This window comes from Oncorhynchus mykiss, chromosome 28, assembly GCF_013265735.2.
Source record: "Oncorhynchus mykiss isolate Arlee chromosome 28, USDA_OmykA_1.1, whole genome shotgun sequence".
Lineage (NCBI taxonomy): Eukaryota > Metazoa > Chordata > Actinopteri > Salmoniformes > Salmonidae > Oncorhynchus > Oncorhynchus mykiss.
The window spans coordinates 3,814,965-3,838,945 of NC_048592.1; the positions used below are offsets into that span (position 1 = coordinate 3,814,965).

Consider the following 23,981-nt stretch of genomic DNA (forward strand, 5'->3'; position numbering starts at 1 on the left):
AGAACATATTCAATAGAAAAAGCATCAACAGAATCAGTAAATGTGGAGATGTCTGTACATTTACCCTGCTCTGTACAGACACCCCTATAACGCCAAAAGTTGTGACAAGGTATTTAAAACTTTTTATTTTTTTAACACAAAAAGTCCTCTGTGATAACACTGTGACAACACACACACACACAGTGACCATCTTCAGAGACAGAGCCCATGGTCCAGCTCTGTCGGCATCCTAGTTAGCTTCATCACACACACACAACCTGACAACCCAAGCTGCTCTTTGATTTCAATCACATAGCATTATTTACATAAGTACTACTAGACACAGCTAAACACTGCTGTTTGATTCCTTTCTACACAACGCGTTGTTCACGTGCTCTGGTAATGTGCTGTTCTACTCTGACACAATCCTATACATCTATGGTTTGTGTTTCTGCTTTGGTAGAAAAATATTCATTTTCCTTAATCGTTCTCAATCTTCTCATCAAATCCTAATTTGTCAAATGAAACACACAGCATGGGGTTTTATCTTAGAGTGCTTGGCAATTTACCTCTAGGGACTTTCAATTGAGTTGAGTGCAAACAAGACCTTGTTGGCAGATCTACTGGGATATATATCTAGGATAGACACCAAACGCTAGTAACTCCAAGTAAGTGTTAGGAGCAAATTTTAAAGGCAAGCAAAGCAACATTATCTATCCAAAGCTTAATATTAGGTGGGCGTGTAAGTAATACCACTGTTTGGTTTCCGTCACATCCTACGAAAAGGCATACATTTATGATTTCATAGCTGTGTGACTATTTTATTACAATCTGGCATTATCAAAATCTAATAAACCATACAGAGCAGAAAATAAAACACTCAAGGACGCATAACTATTCTTAATAAAAATGATTGTTAACATCAAAATAAAGCAGATCGTGCACAGCTATTGCACAGCTACCCAGATATTCAATGCTTGCGTATAGAGCAACAGTCTGACATGATTATCCACACACAAAAAGGTCAACAGAATACAGTGAAAAAAAAATGTACAGCAAGAACACTTAAAACAATCAAAAGCAGCATAGGAAGAAACACCTTTGGGGGTGACAGCTTCACCGATTGTGAAATCTAGAACATTGGTCCCACCAGTACCCTGCCAAAGTTTGGAACAGGTAGGAGAATAAGGAACATGTTGCCAATAACACCATGGGAATGCAATGGCGGTCTAAACCAAGACAAATACCTCGAAGAAGTCCAATGGAAATGCAACAATCCAGAATGATATTCTCTGGTGTTGTGGTACATCTCTCACAGCAGCCCAATTTAGTTTTTTGTCATTCACAAAGCAGTAGTAGCCTAGTGTGAAAGATTCTCTTTTTGAAAGGTTTGGTCCATTAATGACAAGATGTGCTCGTTTATAAAGCACATGTCCAACTAAAGTGAACCAATCATCTGACGGTTACCGTCTCTGCTTCAAATGGCTCTCAAAGAGCAGCCAATCAAATGATATCTCCATCATAATGTCATAGATGGTCTCATATACTAGGCTGATGTCTTCCTATAGAGTCACATCATGCTTATAGTAGGCTGTCATTTGCATAGGTAAGGCAAACAAGTATGCAAAGAGTTCAAAGTTCAAACTTTGGCAAGTAATGGTGATCCTCTGTTCCACGAACAAAGGTTGAGACTGTTCCTTTTTAAAACATCTCTGATGCATCGACACTGCACCAAAACTACATTTCATTTCACTCAGTAGTATTCAGGATAGTAAGTAGTATAATATTGTACTGACAATCTTTTTCACCTTATCAAGAGTGGCTAAATGCTTAAGTTCCAGTGTCAGGCAAAAAGGAAAAATAGCTGGCGTGCCATGATCATTTAAATAACAACATTCATTATTGCACATGCTCGTCTGAGGACTCCTAAAGAGGAGCTTGAATACGCGTGTTCGGCCTCGGTCCATTTCAGCCCCTAGCGCCTTCTTTAGCCATTACCCATTCTGTGTTAGATCATCGGAGGGCTAGGTGGAGCCATAACCATATTGCTGTCACCTATCTGGCCCATTCAGATCTGTGAACACCGATGGGGAAGGGGTTAGTGATTGAAATGGAACGGGGCCTTTGTTCTGCTATCCAGAAGCCTTGGCTAATGGCAGACAGACCATTCAGAGGTATCATCCTCCACCGATAAATATAGCACACAATTACCTAGAAGTGCCACACCTATACATTCCTCCACTGTGATTCCAGCAGATATGCTAGATTGTGGATGTCATTGTATTTTTTGCATTGTATTTGCAAAGAAAGTCCTCATTGATGAAATGCCACAAGAAGAAAGCTTGCATTTCAGTGGCAATTGAAGTTGAAGATTTGTTTGAAAAGAAATTGATTGATCATGTATGTATGTGAATGTATGTGTGTGTACTGTACTTTGTGTGTATACGTTTGTATACATTTCCTTTCTCAAGCTTTGAGTTCACATGCATTGACACTTATCCCATCCAAAAGCTACCAGGCAGAGAAGCACACTATCTATGCTCTGGGTAGAAGCTTCCCTCAGCCACAGATCTAGGACCAGCATTACCTTAACCATTAGGGAAAAAGCATATCTGACCTTAGATCAGTGTCTAGGACCAGCTTACCCCCATCATTACCTTAACCATTAGGGAAAAAGCTAATCTGACCTTAGATCAGTGTCTAGGGGCAGCTTAATCCTACTTCTTCTACAGCAGTCAAGGACACACATTACTGTTACCATCAGAGGCACATTTCAAACCACCTTCTTCACACTCACAAGGCAAACATCAGACTGAACCAACAGTCTCTGGAGCTAGAAGACACCAACAGAAGAACAGGGGTGGGTGGAGGTGGGAGAAAATAAAGGGATGAATGAAGAACCGTCGAACGAGGGTAGAGGAATGAAAACTAAAGGAGGACGAATTCAGGTAAGGCTCGAGGTGCAGGAGTCTTGGGCAAGAATTGCCGGCAGGAGAGAAATGGTGGAGAAAGAAAGAATGGATGGAGTGCTCTGAGGGTTGACGTTCGATGCTATAGACTAGGCTGAGAGGTGGATGGGGTGATGGGTGAGGCAGAGGAGGGGTTGTGGGGTCAGAGGTCGTGGTGTTGAGCTGGCTGGTTCTTTAACAGGTCAGCACCTGGAGCAGGCACTGGCTGCCACGCTTCCTGGTTCCCGGACGCCGATTGGACATTGCCGGGGCGTCACCAGGCTTCAAGAAACTCCAATCAGTAGGCCGTTCATTGGCGTGACTTCGGTCTTCAGCTAAGAGGGAGAAGAGGGAAAAACAGGGAGAAAGAAAGAAAACATTTATTATTCACTGGTACACTCCTGTTACACACCCAGATGAGGACGCCACAGCCAAAAAGTTTATGAACAACTGTTACAACTTCACACTGCAATGAAGAGTAGAGAGCGCAAAGGTTAGGTTATTCCGGAACGATTTTGAAGATCTGTTGCGGTTAAAGGTTAATGGAATATTGCTTTGTTAGCATGAAACCACAACAATTAGCGTAAGTGCTTGCAGATGATGAGAAGCTGAAAATGCCATTGAGTGAGTGATAGTTGCAGCATGTATATTGTTATATAAAATCTGTTACCTTCCCTCAGTAAGTAACCTGTATTAAGTGTAACTACTGGTAAAACTATTGAAAAGATTCAGCCTGCCCTGGCTTTCAGCCAGTCACACCCCCTACTGTCAAATTATTTCATTACTCTTCTGAGGAAGGACAGCAATTAGTATTTTTAAAGGCTATCAGGCTATATTTGTGTGTGTGTCTGTGTCCTTGGAAGAGAAATAGTTTCTAGTATTTTAATGATTGCCTTCAGATAATGGAAACTATGCATACATTTAAAGTTTGCAATGGTACAGAAAATCATAGTGGATCACTTAGGCTGCGTTTACACAGGCAACCCAATTCTGATCTTTTTTTGCACTAATAGATTTTTGAATAATCACATCAGATCTTGTAATTGTAATTGGTCAAAAGACAAATGAGTGAAAAAAACATCAGAATTGGAAACACAGCCTTAGTACACTGAACAAAAATATAAATACAACATGTAAAGTGTTTGTTCCATGTTTCATGAGCTGAAATAAAATACCCCAGACATGTTTTATATGCACAAAAATAATATTTCCATCCAATTTTGTGAACAAATTTGTTTACATCCTTGTTAGTGAGCATTTCTCCTTTGCCAAGATATTACATCCACCTGACATGTGTGGAATATCAAGAAGCTGATTAAACAACATGATCATTACATATATGCACCTTATGCTGGGGACAATAAAATGCCACTCTAAAATGTGCAGTTTTGTCACAAAACACAATGCCACAGATGTCTCATGTTTTGAGGGAGCACGCAATTGGCAAGATGACTGCAGGAATGTCCACCAGAGCTTTTGCCAGAGAATGTAATGTTAATTTCTCTACCATAAGCCGCCTCCAACGTCGTTTCAGAGAATTTGTCAGTACGTCCAACCGGCCTCACAACCGCAGACCACGTGTAACCACACAAGCCCAGGACCTCCACATCCGGCTTCTTCACCTGCGGGATCGTCTGAGACCAGCTACCCAGACAGCTGATGAAACTGTGGGTTTGCACAACCAAATCATTTCTGCACAAACTGTCAGAAACCGTCTCAGGGAAGCTCACCAGGGTGTCTTATGGTGGCAGTGCAGTTATGGTATGGGTAGACATAAGCTACGGACAACGAACACGATTGCATTTTATCAGGCCTCCCCAGTGGTGCAGTGGCCTAAGGCACTGCATCGCAGTGCTTGAGGCGTCACTGCAGCCCCGGGATGGGATTTCCTTGTCCTATCGCGCTCTACCGACTCCTTGTGGCTGGCCAGGCGCCTGCAAGCTGACTTTGGTCATCAGTTGTACAGTGTTTCCCCCAACACATTGGTGTGGCTGGCTTCCGGGTTAAGCGAGCAGTGTGTCAAGAAGCAGTGTGGCTTGGCAGGGTCCTGTTTCTTGATCTTTTTTTCTCTCTCTCTCTCTCTCTCTCTCGAGTCCGTACAGGAGTTGCAGCAATGGGACAAGACTGTAACTACCAATTGGATACCACGAAAAGTGGGGAGATAAAGGGGTAAAAAGTTTTAAAAAATAACTTTTTTTGTCGATGGCAATTTGAATACACAGCACATGAGGTTGGTGGCACCTTAATTGGGGAGGACGGGCTCATGGTAATGGCTGGAGCGGTTAATGGTATCAAATACGCCAAACACATGGTTTCCATGGTTTCCATTTGTTTGATGCCACTCCATACGCTCCGTTCCAGCCATTATTATGAGCCGTCCTCCCCTCAGCAGCCTCCACTGATGCACAGAGATACCTTTTACGAGATCCTGAGGTCCATTTTTGTGCCATTCACCTGCCACCATCACCTAATGTTTCAGCATGATAATGCAGAGCCCCAATGTCACAAGGATCTGTACACAATTCCTGGAAGTTGAAAATGTCCCAGTTCTTCCATGGCCTACACTCACCAGACATGTCACTCATTGAGCCTGTTTGGGATGGTCTGGATCGAAATGTTTATGACAGCGCGTTCCAGTTCCCGCCAATATCCAGCAACTTCGCACAGCCATTGAAGAGGAGTGGGACAACATTCCACAGGCCACAATCAACAGCCTGAACAACTTTATGCGAAGGACGTGTCGGGCTGTATGAGGCAAATGGTCGTCACACCAGATACCGACTGGTTTTCTGATCCACGACCCTACCTATTTTTTAAGGTATCTGTGAACAACAGATGCATATCGGTATTCCCAGTCATGTAAAATCCATAGATTAGGGCCCGTAACTCAGTAAAATCTTTGAAATTGTTGCAAGTTGCGTTTATATTTTTGTTCAGTGTATAAACAGCATTTAAATATTATTCTAGGGTTGATAAAAAACTCATTGAGGTGTTGATTTAGGACAAGGCATTAGTTTCTACGACTTATATTCATCCATTTGTATGACTTAAATGATAGTCCTTAAATATTACTTTTCTGTTGTTTGATTGGATGGTAAAACAGTGATGTCACACAGCATGACAGGCACAACAGGCCAAGCCACAGTGTGCCAAACCATTTACCAGCATAAGGAGTGGAAGAGGAGGAGCTTAGAGAGGAGATCCTCCGATCGTTCTTCTGGAGGTACTCAGGGGAAAGGAGGAGGAGAGGAAGGAGGGAAGAGACAAACGCAGGATGAAGGAACAGGTGAAACAGACAGGGAGGGTGCAAAACAGAGACAACACTAGAGAAACAGTACTGACACTAGGACTGGGTAACCAGATACTGAACACAACACATGAACAACATTTTATGTGGTATACAAGATGGGAATACTTGGGTATACCACATACAGTATGTATTGAGGACAATTACAATCTCTTACCTCCAAGTTAGTCCTGGCTTTTTTCAGCACATCACGAGTCCTTGATACTGCAATGAAAAGGGGAACTGTACAATAAGAAGAAACATCTAACTAGGACCTTTTTCTGTAACACACACACTGGGACACCAGACCAAACACACACTGGGACACCAGACCACACACACACACACACACTGGGACACCAGACCAAACACACACTGGGACACCAGACCACACACACACACACACACACACACACACACACACACACACCAGACCACACACACACTGGGACACCAGACCACACACACACTGGGACACCAGACCACACACACACACACACACACACACACACACACACACACACACACACACACACACACACACACACACACACACACACACACACACAGGGACACCAGACCACACACACACAGGGACACCAGACCACACACACACAGGGACACCAGACCACACACACACTGGGACACCAGACCACACACACACTGGGACACCAGACCACACACACACACACACACTGGGACACCAGACCACACACACACACTGGGACACCAGACCACACACACACACTGGGACACCAGACCAAACACACACACTGGGACACCAGACCAAACACACACACCGGGACACCAGACCAAACACACACACATCGGGACACCAGTCCAAACACACACACACACACACACACACACACACACACACACACACACACACACACACACACACACACACACACACACACACACACACACACACACACACACACACACACACACACACACACACACACACACACACACACACACACACACACTGGGACACCAGACCACACACACACACTGGGACACCAGACCAAACACACAGACACTGGGACACCAGACCAAACACACACACACTGGGACACCAGACCAAACACACACACACTGGGACACCAGACCAAACACACACACTGGGACACCAGACCAAACACACACACACACTGGGACACCAGACCAAACACACACACACACGGGGACACTAGACCACACACACACACACACACACACACACACACACACACACACACACACACACACACACACACACACACACACACACACACACACACACACACACACACAGGGACACCAGACCAAACACACACACACTGGAACACCAGACCAAACACGCACACTGGGACACCAGACCACACACACTGGGACACCAGACCACACACACTGGGACACCAGACCAAACACACACACACGGGAACACCAGACCACACATACACACACTGGGACACCAGACCAAACACACACACACACACACACACACACACCGGGACACCAGTCCACACACACACACACACACACACACACACACACACACACACACACACACACTGGGACACCAGACCAAACACACACACACTGGAACACCAGACCAAACACACACACACCAGACCAAACACACACACACACACACACACACACTGGGACACCAGACCACACACACACACACACACACATTGGGACACCAGACCAAACACACACACACACTGGGACACCAGACCAAACACACACACACTGGGACACCAGACCAAACACACACACACTGGGGCACCAGACCAAACACACACACACACTGGGACACCAGACCAAACACACACACACACTGGGACACCAGACCAAACACACACACACTGGGACACCAGACCAAACACACACACACACACACACACACACTGGGACACCAGACCACACACACACACTGGGACACCAGACCACACACACACACACACACACACACATACACACACACACACACACACACACACACACACACACACACACACACACACACACACACTGGGACACCAGACCAAACACACACACACACACACACACTGGGACACCAGACCAAACACACACCCACCCACAAACAGACACTCACGCTGGTTGACGATGAAGTGCTCCATGCCTTCCTTGGTGCGGCTGGTGCTCCTCAGTCTCTGGATGGTTCCCTGAAGCACCTCCCCCTGCTCCGAGATACGCCCCCTCAGAGACAGAATCTCCTCTTGCATACACTGCTCCTGCATGGGTCACAGCAATCAATCAATAAATCAATACAATGATCAATCAACTCAATATTTCAATCAAACAATAAACAAAACAACAGTTCACATCTCTGCCTAGCAGCCTGCCTTACCAATAGAGTGTCTCACAGCCATCACATGGTTGACAAACCACCAATTACAACGAAAGGATTCATAATATACTGGTAGTAAACCATGTATAGTGCACCTTCTTAAGGTTATGGGTGTAACGGTCTGTGCTGGGCAGGGCAGCCCTCCAAAACATCTTGATCAGGGACACAACCTCCTCTAGGATCTGTCTCAGGGTCTTGGTATTAGACAGCAGACTCCTCACGCGCCCATAGTCCAGGAGGACCTACACAGAGACAGTTGGCTAGACACCTTCAATTTCCTGAACGTAGCTGTAGCAACAGACTGTTTACATTGAGTATGTGGCCAAAGCACATGATTTGGTTCTGGGTTTCGAGATTAGATCTCCAATTTAGTTGTTGGCGCAAATAGTGCTATTTTCCCTCTTACCTGGTCGTGGCTGCCCTCCAGCATTGATTGGCTGAGGCAGGCCTGCAGGGCTGTTTCCATTCGCTGGACCAGACTCCTCCCCTCCAGGACCTGCTGCTGCAGAGCGCTGTAGTCATCCACGTGCCCGATGGCATGGCGCCCGTTCCGGTTAGAGAACGAGCCGTCTGGGGCGTCACCCTCCAGCTCTGAGTGGGGGTCCAGATCTGTAGGAGGGGAGGAAGACGAAGAGACAAGGGCTTAGTGTCAGACTAACTGGTAAACGAGAGAATTTGAGATGTTATTTGTTTTTTGAGGTAATGGAGTGATTAACATCCGGAATAACATCCTTCCTGGACTATTTTAACCTTATAACCAGACTTATGTAAAATCCTACAGATTTAAAAATCAGATATGTACAACTCTCCTTTCCCCATTTGTCACAGCACGATTAAACAGGATGCAGTTAGCGTTAGAGTCACACCATTGGCAGTGAGGGGGGTCTCCTCCAGGTCTGTGTAGAGAACGTGGTATGGAGATCCACAGTTAAACAGCCCAATGTCTCTGACCGGGGGAGACGGAGCTGGGTCTGCAGAACACACACAGACAGACAGGGATGCTCGGCCACCACACACACAGACAGACAGGGATGCTCGGCCACCACACACACAACCCTGAACACTCAACATTCACTAAATGATAGTGCTTTCAATAAAAAAAAACGGCATTACTCTGTTGTTATTTGTTCATTAAACACAGCAATCAGTCAGTTCAATGGGATTTCCACGAGACAAACCGGTTGGTCCCATTGATAGTGTTGAAGAGTGGGCCAATATTAAGCTTAGGCTGGTATTGAGTATTGGTGCCTATCAAGCTGATATCAAAATGTATTTCCATACTGTAACCCCAAACCACACCACTACACCAGACAACACGCCCTTACCATGCAGTAGCTGCCGTCTGTAGAGGCTGTCCCTCTGGGGGCTGGCTGTAAGGGCACTGAGAGACGGGGTACGAGGGGGCTCCATCCCCCCAATGACCCCCACCCCTCCGTGGACCCCACCTCCCAGCTTCTGCTCCAGGTGTTTGTGGAGCTCCAGCTGTTTCAGGACACTGTTCTCCTGGACACTAGACTGGAGCTGGGCTCTGAGGCTCCTCACCTCCCCCAGCAGCTCCCCCAGCTCCACGGGCAGGGCAGGGACCCCACCGTACTGGCCCTCACACAGGTACCCTGAAAATCACAATAACAGTGTCAGTCAATATAACACTGAATGTCATAGGCCCACAGCATGTATAAAGTCCAAACAGAAACTTCTGAGTGTAATTTGGAATTCTACGCAAGCAGTGTCTGATATATGCAAATGTCCCAGTTATGTGTACGCATCTCAAGTTAGGTTAATATAGTTAGGTTAACATAGTTAGGTTAATATTTTAACAAATGTTTCCATTGGTGAGCATTGATTTAAAGGCAACCTCCTGAATTGCAGTGCTATATGAAACCACTAGCTTGTGGATGAAGTGAGTAAGCTGACCTGGGTTGCCCTTGGCGTTGACACACACTCTGTGGTACACCTGCAGCTCACTCTGCAGAGAGTGGAGCAGCTCCCTGCTCTCACACAACTGCTGCTGGAGCCTGGAGACAAGAGAGAGATACTGGGTGACTATACACACACACACACACACACACACACACACACACACACACACACACACACACACACACACACACACACACACACACACACACACTCTGTGGTACACCTGCAGCTCACTCTGCAGAGAGTGGAGCAGCTCCCTGCTCACACACAACTGCTGCTGGAGCCTGGAGACAAGAGAGAGATACTGGGTGACTACACACACACACACACCCTACACACACACCTATTGTTCGTGTCATGGCTGTTCTGCCTCTCCTGTCTGAGTGTGTGAATCTGCTGTCCCTGCTCCTGGCTGTGTGTCTGCAGCCGTCGGAGCTCCTCCTTCCACTGCTCCGCCTCTAGCTCCGCCTGCTTCAGGCGGGCACGCCCCGTCACCACCACCTCACGCAGCTGCTCCGCCTCCTCACACGTATCTGAGGGGAACCACATATGATGGCGGGGCAAAGTTAGACACTACATCCCATCCTTTGGAACAAGATTAAATGATTCAGCCATATAGAACAAATATGCGTGGTTCTATGTTGACCACAGCGTGGGTTGGGGAGATGCAGTACCTGAGCTGGCCTGCAGGTGTGCCTGGAGAGCCAGGTTCTCCTCTTTCAGGACTCTGATCTCATTGGACAGCTGGCTGACAGAGTCCAGCCCCTGGATGTAGATGTTAGTGGGGGCTCCTCCGTCGCGGCCGGTGGTGGCCAGGCGTTCCTCCAGCTGCTGTCTGAGCCTCTCGTTGGTCCTGATGGTCTCCTCCAGACGCTGACGCAGACACCGCACCTCTCTCAGGTGCTCTTCGATCAGGTCCACACCTGGGGAACGCAGGACAGAGAAGAGAGTTCTTGTTTAGCATATTTGTGCATAGTGCATATTGTGCATGCCTTGGTCATAGATGAACCGAGATGCTGTAAAATAGTGTATAGCCATTATGTAAAGTTCATGGATTAGCAAGGTAAGATAAATATTTAAAGTGCCCTATGAATAAACACAACTTGTAATCTATATGGAAAATAATTTGATCAATGAAAAGGGGTCTTCATGCCAGTGAAGCTGTTTCTTGAATTGTTTCCTGATGACCCAACCCTGGCTGGTTGAACCATGTTCTCCATATCCCACAATGCACCATTCTCCACCAGGTCTGTGTTGGCCTTCAGGGCTTGGCCTGGGGGTCGGCTGCCTAGCTGGTGTGGGTAAAAGGCATGATGGGTAATCTGGACGTAAGGGGAGTGGTCTGGCTGGTGGTGGGCGGCTGGTGCGAGGTTGGACAGAGCGTTGGCGTGCGGAACCACAAAGCCTGTAACCATGGATATGGGAGAGATGTCAGAAACACAGCCATACAGAACAGAGTCTGTATTTATGAGCCAAACTTAGGTGCTGTTAAAGGAGTAGTTCACTAAATTTAAACTTGATGTTAGATGGTTCCTCACCCTGGAAGTAGTCTATGGGCCAAGATAAACTGTAATCCATGGTTCATTTTTCTTTAAACAGCCACTACAAACTTCAGCTAACCTTAGCCACCACACGCTAACAATCAATGGAAGTGATTGGGGCATGTGGGCATGTTTTAAAAAATGATGTCCAATTAACCTGAAATCAATTCAGATCAACTCCATATTTGGTTTGATGTTACTTTAAGGTGATATGGCCCCAACTTGTGTTTGATTATACAGCGCCTGCTTCTGGTCGAGACATGCTATATGCTATATCTCTATAGAGAAACTTGTTAGAGGGTACTACAGTATACCTGGACCAGAAGCAGGTGCTTCTGGGATCTCTCAACCCCAACATTGACACATCCACACCAAGTCTTTCACTCTATTCGCTGTGTCATCCTGATCCACTCTAGGCATGCTATGCTAGCCCTAACATCATCCAATCAATCACATGTATTTATAAAGCCACTACTCCAGCCAATGCTGTCCCTGTCGGTATCACACGAATACATGCTACAGATTCTACTCCATTCTGGTACACCCCCAATCCATAGCACCAAGCCTGTCCCTCAGTTAGTACACTCTAAAAACACATGCTAACGCTAACTCTGCTCACTCTCATTCATAGCCATCTGTCTGTGCAGGGTATCCAGCTCCTGTTGCCTCGCTTCCATAGACAAGGTCCTGGACTGGGGGTTAAAGGTCATATGCTGACCCCAGGGGTCATGGTTAGGATTCAGGCCGGGGAGGGACTGGGAGGCAGGTAGGGAGCAGGACACAGGACCAGTCTGACTGGCCAACTCAGGGGTGGAGTACAGCATGTTAGGACAGCTGCTGGAGGACTTAAGACAGGGTGGAGGGAGGAAGTGGTGGAGGTCTGGAAAAAGAGTGGTGAAAGGGATGAGAGGAGATTGGAAAGAGGATGTAGGGAGGTTTAGAGTATGTGTCTACGAATAGCACATATTACCTAAGTTTAAGTGGCTATACCTGTGTTTCCTGGGCCATGTCTCGCCACCTGTTCCTGCTCTCCCTGAGCGTATTCGCTGGCTTCGTCCACATCTGAACATAGCTCCAGGTCCTCATTGGTCCGGCACTCGTCTGACACAAAGGAGGTCCTGTCTGATTGGTCGGTGGTCTCTGAGTGGGCGTGGCTGCTGCAGGGGGTGTCGGAACGCTGCTGTAGCTTGGTGTGGAGGGACTCGATGATCTTATCTTTCTGCTGGAGCTCCTTACTCAGCCTAGGGAGAGAAAAAGAGATTGATTATTTCATCCTTTGCTACAGATCTTTACTCAGTTCCTACAATACATACACTACCGTTCAAAAGTTTGGGGTCACTTAGAAATGTCCTCGTTGTTGAAAGGAAAGCACATTTTTTGTCCATTAAAATAACACCAGTCTCAACGTCAACAGTGAAGAGGTGACTCCGGGATGCTGGCCTTCTAGGCAGAGTTGCAAAGAAAAAGCCATATCTCAGACTGGCCAATAAAAAGAAAAGATTAAGATGGGCAAAAGAACACAAACACTGGACAGAGGAACTCTGCCTAGAAGGCCAGCATCCCGGAGTCGCCTCTTCACTGTTGACGTTGAGACTGGTGTTTTGTGGGTACTATTTAATGAAGCTGCCAGTTGAGGACTTGTGAGGTGTCTGTTTCTCAAACTAGACACTCTAATGTACTTGTCCTCTTGCTTAGTTGTGCACCGGGGCCTGCCACTCCTCTTTCTATTCTGGTTAGAGCCAGTTTGCTCTGTTCTGTGAAGGGGGTAGTACACAGCGTTGTACGAGATCTTCAGTTTCTTGGCAATTTCTCGCATGGAATAGCCTTCATTTCTCAGAACAAGAATAGACTGACGAGTTTCAGAAGAAAGTTATTTGTTTCTGGCTATTTTTATTCTGTAATTGAAAACACAAATGCTGATGCTCCAGATACTCAACTAGTCTGAAGAAGGCCAGTTTTATTGCTTCTTTAATCAGAACAACAGTTTTCAGCTGTGCTAACATAATTGCAAAAGTGTTTTCTAATGATCAACTAGCCTTTTAAAATTATAAACTTGGATTAGCTAACACAACGTGCCATTGGAACACAGGAGTGATGGTTGTTGATAATGAGCCTCTGTACGCCTATGTAGATATTCCATTAAAAATCAGCCTTTTCCAGCTACAGTAGTCATTTACAACATTAACAATGTCTACACTGTATTTCTGATCAATTTGATGTTATTTTAATGTGCTTTTCTTTCAAAAACAAGGACATTTCTAAGTGACCCCAAACTTTTGAACGGTAGTGTACACGTACAGACAGACATAGGCCACCAGAAACACATCAATAGGTCATAAAAACCCACCGTAAAGCAAGCAGCTCATGGCCCATCTTATCATCATGGAGCTCAGCACGGTCACCTGAGGAGAGAGATGGAGTGGTAGTGGAGAAGAAAGGGAGGACAGAAGATCGGGGAATGTGTGTGTGTCTGTGCGTGTGTGCCTGTGTGTGCGATTGCAACCACTTGTGTATGTGTGTGTGTGTGTGATTGTGCCTGCATATGTTTGTGCGTGTGTGTTCTCCACACTCACGCCCACTGATCTTGGTGCCCACACGTTGTGCCAGGGCAGTGCTCTGTGCCAACTGCTCTCTGAAGCTCTGCCCCATGTAGTAGTCGATGTCGTTGGCACGCAGCAGCTCCTCAAACGCCTAAATATATATATTTTTACTTCAATTACATTTATTTGATTCAATCACTGTCGACGTGGTACATAATGTCCTGATCTGTGGAGAGATCGTCAGAGTGTCATACCTTGGTGGTGTCTCCCAGGTGCTGTGTGAGGATGTGACACACTCCGCGGCCCTCCCTCATCTTCTGACGCAGGTGGGACAACTCCCTGGCCTGTGCCTGGATCAGAGTGTTGTACTTCCTGTGCAGAGAGGGAGGAAGATGAGGGGTCAAGACATAAAAGACAGAGATCGTCATCATCACCATTATCATAGTTATCCTCACCATTATCATAGTTATCATCACCATTATCATAGTTATTATCACCAGTATCATAGTCATCATCACCATTATCATAGTCATCATCACCATTATCATAGTTATCATCACCATTATCATAGTTATCATCACCATTATCATAGTTATCGTCACCCGTATCATAGTCATCATCACCATTATCATAGTTATCATCACCATTATCATTGTCATAGTCATCATCACCATTATCATTGTTGTAGTCATCATCACCATTATACAGTTATCATCACCATTATCATAGTTATCATCAGCATTACCCTTGTTATAGTCATCATCACCATTATCATTATACAGTTACCATCACCATTATCATAGGTATCATCACCATTATCATTGTTATCATCACCATTATCATAGTTATCATCGCCATTATCATTGTTATAGTCATCATCACCATTATCATAGTTATCATCACCATTATCATTGTTATCATAGTCAATCTCATCATTATTTCCTTCCTTCATTTCCTCACCCGGGCCAGGTAGCACACTTCCCCTCCTCCACCGCCCTTCCTTTCCCCTCCAGCCTGGAGCTCTTGAGTTGCGCCTCCAGTGAGGCCACTCGGGACATCAGCTCTCGCAGCTCCCGGCTGGGCTTGGGTTCCATGCGAGGCCCCAGGCTGTCGGACATCCAGCCCTCATCCTCCTCCACACCGCTCGGGGCTGGGGTGGCCTTGAACGCCCAGTTCACCTGATAGAGAGGAGAGAAAAGACTGAATAGTCACAGAAAATATCATATCAGCCCATAAAGCAAGAAGCGAACAAGTCACTGAAGCAATCAATCAACTGATCAATCAATCAGGTCTTGTATGTCATGTATATGACGTACCTTGCGCGGGGGGTGTTCCAGACTGGATGCGTAGTCGCTGGTGGTGGATAGTGAACGCACACGTAGCTGCAACCCACGAATCACCTTGTGACAGCGGGCCAGCTTAGAACGCAGGTCCTGGACCAATTGCTGTAGAGAGCCTGTCACTGACTCCGCCCCCTCATCATAAGCCCCGCCCACCCCCCCATCACCATGGAACCAAACCCCGGCAGGCTCATAGTCCTGCTGGTGGCTCAGTGAGGTACACATCTCCAGATCATCAAGCTCTGAGGGAGGAGCGATACAGGAAGAGACTAACAAGTTGTACAGATCATCACACCCGGCACAGGTAAGGTAGTGACAGGTGAGGTGTGTGTGAAAAGTCAAGTAGCTACCGTATGGCGAGTTTGAGATGTCTCAAGTGGCAAAGTGAGATAAAAGCAGTGAGGTGACAGGTGAGAGAGGCGTAAGACAAGGCCGGAGCGAAAGAAAAGACAGGTGAGAGAGGCGTAAGACAAGGCCGGAGCGAGAGAAAAGACAGGTGAGAGAGGCGTAAGACAAGGCCGGAGCGAGAGAAAAGACAGGTGAGAGAGGCGTAAGACAAGGCCGGAGCGAGAGAAAAGACAGGTGAGAGAGGCGTAAGACAAGGCCGGAGCGAGAGAAAAGACAGGTGAGACTGGAGAGACAAATAAAGGAGAGACATAGCTCAGTTACCCGGGCTGCTGGCGTCCTCTCTCTCTGCCTCGTTCTCACTACGGCCACACGTCTCATAGCCCAGGTCCTGTAGGTCCACCTGGACCTGCTTGCTGTCCTGCTCTACTGACGTCTCCGCTGTGAGAGTGTGCGTGAGAACCATTACTCCTTGAGTAAATTACATCGAGTGATTCAATGAAGTGAATCAGCTACACTGTATTTAATTGTGTACTTTCCAGACATTATTATGAGCAGTCCCCTCCGTAGCAACATCCTGTGGTATGCATGTATGTTTTCGGCGTAGGTGTATGATGACTCACTCAGTAGTTCCCTGTAGTCCTTGAGTTGTTCAGCCTGCGCGTGGACCGTGGCCTCAGACACCATGAGTCTCTCCTGCAGCTCTCTGCTCTCCTGTCTGCTCAGCGCCAAATCAGAACGCAGACGAACCACATGCTCACGGAGACCCGTCTCCACATGCTGCCAGAACCCGCCCACATCACCAGTGACATCCTCAGACCCCGCCTCCTATAGGAATCAATACAAGGCAAAATCCACTTGAATGCCCCTCCAACTAGTGGGAAACTCGTCTATAACCCCTAAGTTCCGACTTCTCCCACACGCTGGCCTCTGACGTCACCAACTAAAGAAATACCTTGATAACAGGCAGTTAAACGTAACAACAAAACATTATTTATAAAACACTGAACATTTAATTATAAACATGATAGCTGTACTTTTAGTTAATAATTGACGCAGCTTGTTGGCCATTAGCCAATTAGCATTTTCTAAACGAGTTCAAAGCATTTGAATGCATCCAACTGGCAATTTACACCTTCCCAATTGATTATGAATGCAGCATGAGTAACAAAAAAACTAACCAATGCCTGCTGATTCACTTTTACATGAGTAACCGAACAAGCTTAAACCATAACTGTTGAGCTTAAACCATAATGGTTGAAATGTTGTTATATCTATAGCTAAAATAAATATAATGGTAGCAGCAAACAGACGTCGGAAACATTTGTATTCATTATGGAAACAAAGCATTCACATGTATAGCAGATTGAAAAAGCCTTAATACAGTTGAAGTCATAAGTTTACATACACTTAGGTTGGAGTCATTAAAACTAGTTTTTCAACCACTCCACAAATGTCTTGTTAACAAACTATAGTTTTGGCAAGTCGGTTAGGACATCTACTTTGTGCATGACACAAGTAATTTTTCCAACAGTTGTTTACAGACAGATTATTTCCCTTATAATTCACTGTATCACAATTCCAGTGGGTCAGAAGTTTACATACACTAAGTTGACTGTGCCTTTAAACAGTTTGGAAAATTCCAGAAAATGATGTCATGGCTTTAGACGCCTCTGATAGGCTAATTGACATCATTTTAGTCAACTGGAGGTGTAGTTGTGGATGTATTTCAAGGTCTACCTTCAAACTCAGTGCCTCTTTGCTTGACATCATGGGAAAATCATAAGAAATCAGCCAAGACCTCAGAAAAAAACTCCACAAGCCTGGTTCATCTTTGGGAGCAATTTCCAAACGCCTGATGGTACCACGTTCATCTGTACAAACAATAGTACGCAAGTATAAACACCATGGGACCAAGCAGCCGTCATACCGCTCAGGAAGGAGATGCGTTCTGTCTCCTAGAGATGAACGTACTTTGGTGCGAAAAGTGTAAATCAATCCCAGAACAACAGCAAAGGACCTTGTGAAGATGCTGGAGGAAACAGGTACACAAGTATCTATATCCACAGTAAAACGAGTCCTATATCGACATAACCTGAAAGGCCGCTCAGCAAGGAAGAAGACAACTGCTCAAAAAACGCAATTAAAAAAGACACTACGGTTTGCAACTGCACATGGGGACAATGATCATTCTTTTTGGAGAAATGTCCTCTGGTCTGATGAAACAAAAATAGAACTGCTTGGCCATAATGACCATCGTTATGTTTGGAGGAAAAAATGGGAGGCTTGCAACCCGAAGAACAACATCCCAACCATGAAGCACGGGGGTGGCAGCATCATGTTGTGGGGGTGCTATGCTGCAGGAGGGACTGATGCAATTCACAAAATAGATGGTATCATGGATATATTGAAGCAATAGCTCAAGACATCAGTCAGAAAGTTAAAGCTTGGTTGAAAAATGGGTCTTCCAAATGGACAATGACCCCAAGCATACTTCCAAAGTTGTGTCAAAATGGCTTAAGGACAACAAAGTCAAGGTATTGGAGTGGCCATCACAAAGCCCTGACCTCAATCCTATAGAACATTTGTGGGCAGAACTGAGAAAGTGTGTGTGAGCAAGGAGGCCTACTAACCTGACTCAGTTACACCAGCTCTGTCAGGAGGAATGGTCCAAAATTCACCCAAATTATTGTTGGAAGCTTGTGGAAGGCTACCCACAACGTTTGACCCAAGTTAAACAATTTAAAGCCAATGCTGCCAAATAATAATTTAATGTATGTCAACTTCTGACCCACTGGGAATGTGATGAAAGAAATAAAAGCTGAAATAAAAGCTGAAATAAATAATTCTCTCTACTATTATTCTGACATATCACATTCTTAAAATAAAGTGGTGATCCTAACTGACCTAAGACATGGAATTTTTACTCAGATTAAATGTCAGGAAATGTGAAAAACAGAGTTTAAATGTATTTGGCTAAGGTGTATGTAAACTTCCAACTACAACTGGATGTCCTGTGTCCTATTTCATAAAGCACATGCTGAAACACAGAACACTCCTTTCCTCTCGCCTGAAAAAAAGGAGCAGCAGTTGCCTGCCCAGAGCCAGTGCTGCTTATATAAACTATCCCCAGGCTAAGAAAACTGCCCTACATAGACTGCTATAGCTACACCAACACAGAGATATGAGGAGAGGGGGAAGGAAGTAGACAGAGAGAGAGAGGGAGAGAAAGGGAGGATAGATAAGGGGCAGGGGACAGAGATAGGGAGTAGGGGAGGGAGAGAATATAAGGGAAGAGAGAGGGAGAGAGAATGAGATAGAGAGACAGAGAGTAAGATGAACATTTAGAATTATACATAGAGTGAGATGTTAACACTATTCCGGCAAGCACTGGTTTTGGGTAGAGGATTGTACCTTTACCTTCTCTGTGTGGTCTGGCTGACGGTGGGACAGGAGAGTACCCAGGTCTAAGGAGTGAGGTCTGGTACACTGTCTCTTCCCCCTTCCCTCTCTCATCCTTACTGCTGGGGGCCCACGCTTGCTCTGGGTGGGTCCCACTGCTGGTAGTACCTCTTCCTCCTCCTCCATCTCCTCTTCCTCTTTCTGTTCCCATCCTTGGCACGTGTCTGTTGGATCTTCCAGCTCTCCTAGACCTTCTACCTCCCCTTGGTTCTCTTTCAGGGCCTCGTTCTCTTGGCACGTGTCTGTTGGATCTTCCCGCTCTCCTAGACCTTCTACCTCCCCTTGGTTATCTTTTAGGGCCTCGTTCTCTTGTTGCAGCCTCAGCAGTGTACTCCTGCACGAGATGGAAAGTAAACCATGGGATTCAGTATGAATAACAACAACTACACTGCTTACGTGTTATTGTAATTGCTTATCCACTATTATTGTGATGTGATGAAAGAAATAAAAGCTGAAATAAATAATTCTCTCTACTATTATTATTACATTTCACGTTCTTAAAATAAAGTGGTGATCCTAAGTGACCTAAAAAAAGGAATTTTTACTGCGATTAAATGTCAAAAACTGAGTTTAAATGTATTTGGCTAAGGTGTATGTAAACTTCTGACTTCAACTGTACATTTAGAATGAATTCAGTCAAGGAGCAGAAGAGACATTTTCGCCCATCCAACTACTGAGGTGACCCTTAATATGCGTCGTATACATGTGATGTAGACTATTTGATGTGTGTATGTATATATTTGTGATGTGCTGTGCATCAAATCAATTGTATGTGCTCTATTGCTCTGAATTTGCTCTCAATTGATAATATTGGAAGAAAAAGTAGAATAAATGAAAGATCTGTGCGGCTCTCTGAAGGATTGTCTCAACCCAAAGTGGCCCCCTTGCAAAAAATTGTGAGTAACACTGGTATAGACCATTTAATGTGTTCGAATAGTAGATACACAGGTGAGTGGGTACTGTGTATGTACATACCTCATCTGGGCTAGGGAGGAGTAGCCGGTGGTCTCCAGCTGTGTTCTCATCTCCTCCAGTTCTTCTTCTATTGCCCTCTTCTGTTCAGCCAGGTGCTTCACCTGCCCCATGCCCCCCTGGGACAGTGCTCCACTCACAGGTCCTCCAGACAGCACCCCCTGCCCACAGGCCATTCCAGAGTTCTGGTCAAGAAAGAGAGGAAAAGAGAGTTAGAGAGAGGGGTGACATAATTACAGTTTCATAACAGGAAAAAGGACTTGTTAGTCTGAGTACTGGTCTGCGTCTGCTTAAGCTAATCACTTTGCTATTGTCTTATTTGGCAAGGGAACAATGCAGTGTTGTTGAATACAGAAACAGTCTGGCAACCAGGCTGGAAGATTGTCAACATTGAGCTACAAGGGGATGAGATAAGTGTTGGAAATCCCATACCTAAGGCAACAACATTGGAACATTGAGAGGCAACCAGTCTGTCGAGAGAGTCTACGATGAGAGGCACAAGGCTAGTGTACAATTTAAGATTTAAAGGTAAAAAGTCACATGTACCTTAGTGGAGGCCAGGCTTTTGGCAGTCAGTTTATCCTCATTGTCTTCGATACTGTCTGAGAACTCATCAGTGCTGCCCTGTTCATCGTCTCCCTCCTCCTCTTCCTCCGTGCTGAGCTCTGAAAACACAACAGGCAACCGATCAGATACTTCCTCACCCTTCTTTCCTCTCTCCGCCTCCCTTTGTCTCTCAACCTCTCCCCTATCAAGTTTGTCTATATCACACTCTACCACTCTCCCTCTTATTTTTCTTCCTCCCTCTTTCTTTACCTCTCTCTCTCCCTTCTCTCTTCCCCTGGTCAGAATCAAATGTTATGTCAGGAGTAGACAGCCAAACATACACACTGAGCCCAGCCATGGATAGGACAGCCCCTCTGTCTTCTGCCCAACCCTGTAGTGTGTATGTGTTCACTCTGTGCTGGGGATATGGACACACACACACACACACACACACACACACACACACACACACACACACACTCTCCCTCTCTGTGGCGCTATGAGGCACGAAGTAATAACAACCACACATATCTATTTTTAACATTCTGTAATAGAGGGCATGCCATTGCTTTTACACTATGATTTGACATTTAGATGTTCAACGCTTATTTTTTGTTGTTGTAGTTTCACCATATTAAAATTAAAATTCAATGACTTAAAATGAGGGACTATGACAGACTATGACAGAGCTGGTGTGTCCTGCACTATGACAGAGCTGGTGTGTCCTGCACTATGACAGAGCTGGTGTGTCCTGCACTATGACAGAGCTGGTGTGTCCTGCACTATGACAGAGCTGCTGTGTCCTGCACTATGACAGAGCTGGTGTGTCCTGCACTATGACAGAGCTGGTGTGTCCTGCACTATGACAGAGCTGGTGTGTCCTGAAAGAAAGGAAACACCAACATAAAGTGTCTTAGTAGGGCGTTGTGCCACCACGAGCCAGAACAGCTTCAATGCACCTTGGCATAGATTCTACAAGTGTCTTAGTAGGGCGTTGTGCCACCACGAGCCAGAACAGCTTCAATGCACCTTGGCATAGATTCTACAAATGTCTTAGTAGGGTGTTGGGCCACCACGAGCCACCAGAACAGCTTCAATGCACCTTGGCATAGATTCTACAAGTGTCTTAGTAGGGCGTTGGGCCACCACGAGCCAGAACAGCTTCAATGCACCTTGGCATAGATTCTACAAGTGTCTTAGTAGGGTGTTGGGCCACCACAAGCCACCAAAACCGCTTCAATGCACCTTGGCATAGATTCTACAAGTGTCTTAGTAGGGTGTTGGGCCACCATGAGCCACCAGAACAGCTTCAATGCACCTTGGCGTAGAATCTACAAGTATCTTAGTAGGGCGTTGGGCCACCAGGATCCAGAACAGCTTCAATGCGCCTTGGCATAGATTCTACAAGTGTCTGGAACTCTATCGGAGGGATGTGACACCAGTCTTCCTCCAGAAATTCCGTAATTTGGTGGTTTGTTGATACTGGTGGTGAACACTGTCTTAGGTGCCGCGCCAGAATCTCCCATAAGTGTTTAATTGGGTTGAGATCTGGCGACTGAGACAGACACCTACAAGACTCTTTATGTTCGTGTGAGACCCTCTTTCAAACCACTGAGATCTCTTCTTCTAGCCATGGTAGCTAAAAAATGGGCAACTGGGAATTTGTAAACGACCCTAAGCATAATGGGACGCTCATTGCCTAATTAACTCAGGAACCACACCTGTGTGGAAGCACCTGCTTTCAAAATACTTTGCATCCCTCATTTACTTGTGTTTGATTTATTTTGGTGGTTACCTGTATGTACAATAGAAGCATCTCTCTCAGCGCGTTATGAAAAGGTATATTCATGTACTTATAGTTGAACGCTATATAATGACATGATATTACAGTTAAATCATGACATACAAACCATATGAAGTAATCATTTTCATTGGCGGACATCTCCATGTCCAGTCCTCACCAGAGCCTCTGGTGGTGATGGTGAGACACATATGAAGCACACAGATCCGTGCAGACGTGATGTGCTAAATTCACAGGAGGCTGCTAAGGTGAAAATGGCTCATAATAATGGGCTGCTAAGGGGAAAATGGCTCATAATAATGGGCTGCTAAGGGGAAAATGGCTCATAATAATGGGCTGCTAAGGGGAAAATGGCTCATAATAATGGGCTGCTAAGAGGAAAATGGCTCATAATAATGGGCTGCTAAGGGGAAAATGGCTCATAATAATGGGCTGCTAAGGGGAAAATGGATCATAATAATGGGCTGCTAAGGGGAAAATGACTCATAATAATGGGCTGCTAAGGGGAAAATGGCTCATAATAATGGGCTGCTAAGGGGAAAATGGCTCATAATAATGGGCTGCTAAGGAGAAAATGGCTCATAATAATGGGCTGCTAAGGGGAAAATGGCTCATAATAATGGGCTGCTAAGGGGAAAATGGCTCATAATAATGGGCTGCTAAGGGGAAAATGGCTCATAATAATGGGTTGCTAAGGGGAAAATGGCTCATAATAATGGGCTGCTAAGGGGAAAATGGCTCATAATAATGGGCTGCTAAGGGGAAAATGGCTCATAATAATGGGCTGCTAAGGGGAAAATGGCTCATAATAATGGGTTGCTAAGGGGAAAATGGCTCATAATAATGGGCTGCTAAGGGGAAAATGGCTCATAATAATAGGCTGCTAAGGGGAAAATGGCTCATAATAATTGCCGGAACAGAGTTAACATGTAAACC

At 45.6% G+C, this 23,981-nt stretch overlaps 1 protein-coding gene across 1 annotated transcript in view; it reads right to left on the minus strand.

Annotated features, from left to right (window-relative positions):
• Window positions 1-110: 110 nt before the first annotated feature.
• LOC110509196 (myomegalin) overlaps window positions 111-23,981 on the minus strand; it is a 71,999-nt gene continuing 48,128 nt past the window's right edge. The window contains exons 21-44 of the mRNA XM_036967072.1: window positions 21,245-21,363; window positions 20,702-20,883; window positions 19,679-20,060; window positions 16,888-17,092; window positions 16,589-16,705; window positions 15,896-16,161; window positions 15,540-15,757; window positions 14,834-14,951; window positions 14,613-14,730; window positions 14,387-14,441; window positions 13,030-13,280; window positions 12,659-12,919; window positions 11,652-11,903; window positions 11,173-11,421; window positions 10,842-11,031; window positions 10,493-10,593; window positions 9,904-10,191; window positions 9,445-9,549; window positions 8,985-9,187; window positions 8,674-8,820; window positions 8,324-8,462; window positions 6,392-6,438; window positions 6,090-6,144; window positions 111-3,262 (exon numbers count right to left, since the gene is read on the minus strand). Of these exons, the coding sequence (XP_036822967.1) occupies window positions 3,123-3,262; window positions 6,090-6,144; window positions 6,392-6,438; window positions 8,324-8,462; window positions 8,674-8,820; window positions 8,985-9,187; window positions 9,445-9,549; window positions 9,904-10,191; window positions 10,493-10,593; window positions 10,842-11,031; window positions 11,173-11,421; window positions 11,652-11,903; window positions 12,659-12,919; window positions 13,030-13,280; window positions 14,387-14,441; window positions 14,613-14,730; window positions 14,834-14,951; window positions 15,540-15,757; window positions 15,896-16,161; window positions 16,589-16,705; window positions 16,888-17,092; window positions 19,679-20,060; window positions 20,702-20,883; window positions 21,245-21,363 (4,208 nt within the window). The 3' untranslated portion in view covers window positions 111-3,122. The remainder of the gene's footprint in view (window positions 3,263-6,089; window positions 6,145-6,391; window positions 6,439-8,323; window positions 8,463-8,673; window positions 8,821-8,984; window positions 9,188-9,444; window positions 9,550-9,903; window positions 10,192-10,492; window positions 10,594-10,841; window positions 11,032-11,172; window positions 11,422-11,651; window positions 11,904-12,658; window positions 12,920-13,029; window positions 13,281-14,386; window positions 14,442-14,612; window positions 14,731-14,833; window positions 14,952-15,539; window positions 15,758-15,895; window positions 16,162-16,588; window positions 16,706-16,887; window positions 17,093-19,678; window positions 20,061-20,701; window positions 20,884-21,244; window positions 21,364-23,981) is intronic.